General features: G+C 42.2%; 1 protein-coding gene across 1 annotated transcript in view; it reads right to left on the bottom strand.

Moving 5' to 3' along the window:
* Positions 1-7,305, bottom strand: part of timm50 (translocase of inner mitochondrial membrane 50 homolog (S. cerevisiae)) — a 138,002-nt gene that overhangs the window by 30,937 nt on the left and 99,760 nt on the right. Inside the window, exons 5-7 of the mRNA XM_060898058.1 lie at positions 4,143-4,201; positions 3,932-4,051; positions 954-1,058 (exon numbers count right to left, since the gene is read on the bottom strand). Coding sequence (XP_060754041.1) covers positions 954-1,058; positions 3,932-4,051; positions 4,143-4,201 — 284 coding nt within the window. The remainder of the gene's footprint in view (positions 1-953; positions 1,059-3,931; positions 4,052-4,142; positions 4,202-7,305) is intronic.

Here is a 7,305-nt window from a genome sequence, read left to right as displayed (position 1 = left end):
TTAAGAATAAAATATGACGTGAAGCTGCACAGGAAGTAGGATATGATGTTGCGCATGATGCAATTTGAGACGTGATGAACGGCAGCACACCAGCTGCAGAGGCCTCTTCCTGATAAAGTACCCAAAAAGCTTTTAATTAGTCAGTCGATTTTAACTGTCTAGCATCGATACCGTCTGTGTATCGTCGCAAGATATTAAGAACTGATGAGTTCTTAATAGAGCACCAAAATCGGCAGAGGCTGATCTGCCCAATTCAGCACCTTCATGAGAAATAAGCAACTCTAGCTAGATTTTCATGGGAAAGAGACAGCATTAACAAATAACAGAAGAATGTAATCGGTCTGGGGTCCATATCCAGGAAAACCTCCACAGATGTAAAGTATCAAACGTTGCCTGGGAGAGAAACAGATGGTTTGTTTATCGCTGTCCTGAAGAGACGAGTCTGACCAGACATGCCCTAACGCGGCCAGAACGCGCATGGTCAGAGCGAGGACAAACAACGACAACAGACTGCACAACATAAGCCTAATTAGACCGTGTGTATGCCTTATTAGCATATCAATGCTGACATTATAAAGGCGTGTGCGTGCTCGAAAAGACCACACAGACTCCACAGCAAGTCCAGTCACACGGCAGGTAAACAACCATAATTCATAAAAAGCTACTGCAACAAACCAAGAACAAAAAAAAAAAAAAAGCCGTGAGCATTTTTTCATGTGCGTCTGGTTTATTATGGAATTAAAGCTTAGTAATTTTAGAAAACTTTGTCTTCCTCGCTTGGTATCTGCTCGAAAAATCTACACATTATATATAAACTCGGTTATAATCTTCAGACCATCATGAATATGGGTTCACGTTCACGCTTAAACTGAAATCATGGTATTGCACTTCTTTCGGCTAATCTTTTGTTCCCCCACAATGATGCACATCACCACCATCATCATGCTACTCACCATGCCAGTTTCTGACGTGAAGATGATGATCTCATAAAGCGGCGCTAGCTGTTGGAACAGATAGTCGATACCTGGCCGCTTCTTAAAACGCCAGCCTGTGGCCAACTGCCCACATGCCAAACAATGAAAAATTCACGTTAGTACTCCAGAAGATGACAGCTTTTCACTTCAAAAATCAACAAAACGTGTCAAACTTTTGCACACACACTAGGGTGGTCCCGAAATGTATGGGAAAATTTTTTTTTTACCAAAACATTCCGACCACCCTACCATTTTTTTTTACATAGGCTAAAAGAAGGCAACAAGCAAAATTTCAGAAAAATTGGTTAATATTTAGAGGTGCCACACGAGGTTGCAAATCGGGTTAAGCCATTAACATTAGTTGGTGCGTAGACTGTTGCAGAGAAGATCTCAAACCCCCAAAAAGTAACAGTTCTAGAAGGAATACGCCACTTCTATGAAAAAGAAGAGGCAGGAAGAGTTTATAGACTGATAGAAGGTTAACTTTCATGCACTAAGGGGTTCTTAAAGGAACAGTCCACCGTACTTCCATAATGAAATATGCTCTTATCTGAATTGAGACGAGCTGATCCGTACCGCTCCGAGCTTTGCGCGACCTCCCAGTCAGTCAGACGCGCTGTCACTCCTGTTAGCAATGTAGATAGGCTCAGCATGGCCAACGGTATTTTTTGGGGCTGTAGTTAGATGCGACCAAACTCTTCCGCGTTTTTCCTGTTTACGTAGGTTTATATGACCAGTGATATGAAACAAGTTCAGTTACACAAATTGAAACGTGGCGATTTTCTATGCTATGGAAAGTGCGCACTATAATGACAGGCGTACTAACACCTTCTGCGCGCTTCGGCAGCGCATTGATATCTGAGCTCCGCATCAATGCGCTGCCGAAGCGCGCAGAAGGTGTTAGTACGCCTGTCATTATAGTGCGGACTTTCCATAGCATAGAAAATCGCTACGTTTCAATTTGTGTAACTGAACTTGTTTCATATCACTGGTCATATAAACCTACGTAAACAGGAAAAACGCGGAAGAGTTTGGTCGCATCTAACTACAGCCCCAAAAAATACCATTGGCCATACTGAGCCTAGCTACATTGCTAACAGGAGTGACAGCGCGTCTGACTGCGTCTGACTGACTGGGAGGTCGCGCAAAGCTCGGACAGGTACGGAGCAGCTCGTCTCAATTCAGATAAGAGCATATTTCATTTTGGAAGTACGGTGGACTGTTCCTTTAAACAATGAGCACTGATCGTAATATGCTGATGAAGTTGTGAATGTTTTTCTTTCTATGTTTTTCAGACGGCTAGCAACAGTAATACAAGTAGCACCGGTGGTGCAAAGCACAAAACCAGAAAGGACAATTATGTTTGGTTAACTGGTCCCACTTCCAAGGAACTGTCTGGGAGAAAGCTTCCTTCTGCTAGGGAAGTGTGTTCTTTTATCTCCACAAGATACCATAATACCGAAAGGTTTAGAAAATCACAGACAAGTAATAGCTATTGTTACTTTGAACACAGGAAGTTGTCACCTCACAGAATCCAGGGACGCATGTCGGCCGAAACGAATCCGAGAAAATCGCAAAAGAAGCATTTTTTTTTTCCGAAATTTGTGATTTTTGTTTTTTTCCATCATGTGCAAGTTGAGATCTTGAAGAATGCAATCAGTATTTCAGATAATAGATTGTTTTGTTGGAAAAGCATACATTTTTTGTTGCAAATTGTCTCGTTTTTGTCAGGACTGTAGCCTGCTGGGGGGTGTGGGTAAATTACCATATGGGCCATTCACATGACGATTTAAGTCTTTTTTTTTTTTTCGCCAATCAGCTGTATGATACGAGCTGAGCTCGTGGCTACTTAAGCTGCATACAGGCATGTAATTTCACTATGGAATGAATATGGAGCAAGCTAAACAGATCGCAGAGGAGCTGAAACACCTCGAAGCAAACAGACGCACGGTAGTTACATTGGAGCTGACCATTTCTAGCAAAAAAAACGCAACCAAAAGGAAGTGTTCTAGGACTACATTATTCCATCGGAGGCATTGGTGCGTGCAAGGCGACGTTTCTCTTTCTGACGGGGTAAGTTTATTAATCTAAGGTTGTGTGGTTATTTTTGCATGTAACGGAGAGTGTTGTGGTTTGGTTACATGAAACTAGCATTGTGTTATCATCGTGCTATCTTTCTTTCTTACGGTGTGAGTAATTTTTCAACCACAAAACATTAAAGTATACTTTAGGACTTATTATTGTACTTCACAATTGTGTTGGGCATACTTTGCATGGAAGGAAAATTGACATGGTGATCTTTGTTTACATGAAAGTAGCATCGTGCTAGCTAGTAGGGGGTAGAGCTTTCCTTAATGTCATGCAAATGAGCACCATTATGTGCCCGCCCTACACCCAGAGTAGCTGAGATGGAAAACTTTGAGGGCGATTTTCTCCCTTTCCTGTTTTAAGAGGTATACACTTTCAAAAGGCCACACATTCTTCAAATATTGTCAGATCTCCACATGGAAGGCATCACTGGAAAGCTTAGAAACTGTACTTTCTGAATCTGTCAATAACTCAAAATGCCCCCGGGCCGACATGTGTCCCTGGATTCCGTGATCGGACACTGTATTGTTTGTATTAATATGAAACAGTTAATAAGCCACATTATTTTATATTGGCACCTCTAAACATTGTTCAATCTTAACCAAATTTCGCACAATAACTTCTTTTAGGCAATGTAAAAAAAAAAAAAAAAAAAAGGTGGTCGTAACAAAATCCAAAAAAAAAAAAAAAAATTTGGGACCACCCTAACACACACCTGTATATTAGTACAAATTACAAAATTCGAACTGCTTGCCTGACCGTGCAGTAAACAGCGTGTGTACAAAATGAGGAGCGAGACTGAATCTGCACAGCTCGGGATGCTTTGGTCGCCTGACTGTTGAAATCCATTAAACAGGGAAAGGACGTACCGACCATTCAGGATGAAGGAGGACGTCAGTGAGCTCCAGCACCAGCGTGTATGGAGGCTGGTAATACGGCTCCTTCAGCGGGTCGGGGAGAAGCTTCGGACTTGTAGGCTCGATGATCATCTGCAGTGAATGGAATTGTTCACTTGTTCAAAAGAACCGGGAATGCATTTTGTTTGCACATCAGAAGAGTCAGCGAGAAGATTCGGCTCACCTGTCTGTAATCTTTGAAATATTTGAATGTTCTTCTGAGCTGCTGGATAATGGGTCCATCTACACGAGAAGAAACGCAGATATAAACACAGAAATAGTCAGAAATACAAAACTCTCAGAGGAATGAATCACAAATTGCTGGGTTTCAGTCACATGACCTTTTTTTTTTTCGGTTTTACCGGAAGTGAAATAGCTGGTGGTCTAAACAGCTGCTGTCGTGCAAACAACCTAGTGATAATTTATCAGAGTACGCTCGTAATCTAGAAGCCACTGCTGGCTTTAGATCTATTCAGAAGATTGCTATGTGCAGTGGAATCGACCCCTACAGTCTGGGAAAGAAGGATTTGTCATACGATCTCGGAAACTACCCTTCAGTCGAGTTCCCCGACACCTCGAACCATCTGGTGTTGCAGACGTCCTTCTACACCGCAAAACAGATGAACGCGTGGAAGAGTACGGAGGCTTACAACTGTTTTGTATGTGGCTGGGTAAAGGACCTCGGTATCGAGTTGCTGCCGAATTAATCCTGTATTGTTTTTGCCCGTGTATGTTTTTAATTAATTAATTAAAAAAAATTTTTTTTAGCTTTTTGTTCATGTCTTTACAACGAAGCGCTGCAAGCTGAAGTGGAAACAAACAACAGTTGGCTTGATTTTCACTTGTGTTGGCTCTTATCTCTCAGCTAAATCATTCACAAAGATCATCAGAAACCCCTTTAAAGACCTGGATCTTAGTTAAACAAGACGGAGAAGTGATCACGGCGCATTGTAACTGTACGGCTGGGGAAGAATTTTGTCGTGACCTTCATGCGTATGGACTTTGTGAGGAGGAAACAAAGAAACAGCTGGGGACTTTAGCGCTTCGTGACTAAAATAAAAGTACCATAAAATAACACCACACAGCAAGAAAAGTACTCGGAAACCACTAAGGCCATAGCCGAGAGGGATATAAACCTTTCACCGAGTGATCACTGCAAACTCGAGAGAGCTTCGACTCGGCTCCCTTCGATTTCACTGAGAGGTTCAAAGGCCGCCTTTCTCCACGTCTTTTTGTGAAATCCTGTGTTCGTTCACCCTTTTTTATTAGTTTACGGGGAACCCTGAAGAAACTTATCAGTTTCACGGTTTGATCGATTCGAACAACGCAAGCGTAAAGCATTTTTCATGCGAGCAATGCACCTTCTCCATACAAACGCTTTGTCAGCTGAGTGTTGGTAGACCACCAGCTAAAGTTTTGAATAATTAATGAGGCGGATGTGACGCCACGTGAAACCCAGCAATAGTAGCAGGAACATTGACATCAGGGTTACAGAGTGATTTAGAACATGGGCTCAAAGGACAAAATGTGGGGAAAAAATAAAAAAAAAATCAACTCATGCAAATGTAAAAAGGTGTCAGTTCCAATAAAAACAAAAACATTCATTATTAAGAGACATGATTAGGTCTGCTGACGTTAGACCTAAACAAAATCACCTCCTGTTACTCACTTTTCAGTCAGTTTGATAAGAACATACACAGTGCCTTGCAAAAGTATTCATCCCCCTTGGTGTTTGTACGTACTGTTTCGTCGCATTACAAGCTGGAATTAAAATGGATTTTTGGAGGGTTAGCACCATTTGATTTACACGACATGCCGACCACTTTAAAGGTACAAATTGTTTTATTGTGACACACATAATAATTAAGATGAAAAAACAAAAGTCTGGCGTGTGCATAAGTATTCATCCCCTTTCGTATGAAACCCCTAAATAAGAGCTGGTCCAATCAATTCACTTCATAAGTCACGTAATTAGTTGATTAAGATCCACCTGCGTGCAATCAAAGTGTCACATGATCTGTCACATGGTGTCTGTATAAATCAACCTGTTCTGGAAGGACCCTGACTCTGCAACACTACTAAACAAACAACATGAAAACCAAGGAGCCTCCAAACAGGTCAGAGACAAAGTTGTGGAGAAGTATAGCTCAGGGTTGGGTTATAAAAAATATCCCAGATTTTGAATATCCCAGGGAGCTCCATTAAATCCATTATAGCAAAATGGAAAGAATATGGCACCACTACAAACCTGACAAGAGAAGGCCGCCCACCAAAACTCACAGACCGGGCAAGGAGGGCATTAATCAGAGATGCAACAAAGACACCAACGATAACACTGAAGGCGCTGCAAAGATCCATAGCGGAGATGGGAGTATCTGTCCATAGGACCACTTTAAGCCGTACGCTCTACAGAGCGGGGCTTTATGGAAGAGTGGCCAGAAAAAAAAAAAAGTCATTGCTTAATAAACCATGTTTGGACAGGGCTCGAAATTTGTATATTTTTTCCACCAGCCAGCCGGACTCGTTACCTTCCAAAGTAACTCGCCAAACAGAAAATCAACTCGCCAAAATTTGTTCATGTATGAATTTTACTCGGGGGTGAAAGTAACTTATTTCTTGCTGTTACTATTATTTTGAGTCATAGTGCGCGCACAGCGAGCGCCGAAAAAAAATACACCTAATTATTGCCTACTTATCAAGCATTCACTAGGACTTCTTATCACTCAGTAGTACTAGTATAGTACTTTTTTTAATCACACTATCACTCTTTCATCCACCTGTATCAGTTCATCTCATCTCATTATCTCTAGCCGCTTTATCCTTCTACAGGGTCGCAGGCAAGCTGGAGCCTATCCCAGCTGACTACAGGCGAAAGGCGGGGTACACCCTGGACAAGTCGCCAGGTCATCACAGGGCTGACACATAGACACAGACAACCATTCACACTCACATTCACACCTACGCTCAATTTAGAGTCACCAGTTAACCTAACCTGCATGTCTTTGGACTGTGGGGGAAACCGGAGCACCCGGAGGAAACCCACGCGGACACGGGGAGAACATGCAAACTCCACACAGAAAGGCCCTCGCCGGCCACGGGGCTCGAACCCAGGACCTTCTTGCTGTGAGGCGACAGCGCTAACCACTACACCACCGTGCCGCCTTGCATCAGTTTTTGATTATAAATAAATTGCAAACACATCATTCCAACAATACAATCGTTTTAATAACATTTTTTTAGCTGAACAGTTGAAAACTAACTTTTTATTTTGGACATTCTGTCTACTAAAATACTTTGGATACCAGCTGCGCACGTTGGCACAAAGTGGTTAAGCAGTGGGCTCCGAG

This window comes from Neoarius graeffei, chromosome 17 (assembly GCF_027579695.1).
Source record: "Neoarius graeffei isolate fNeoGra1 chromosome 17, fNeoGra1.pri, whole genome shotgun sequence".
Classification (NCBI taxonomy): domain Eukaryota; kingdom Metazoa; phylum Chordata; class Actinopteri; order Siluriformes; family Ariidae; genus Neoarius; species Neoarius graeffei.
Note: the sequence above shows the minus strand (reverse complement) of the source record. Positions and strands in the feature narration are given on the sequence as shown.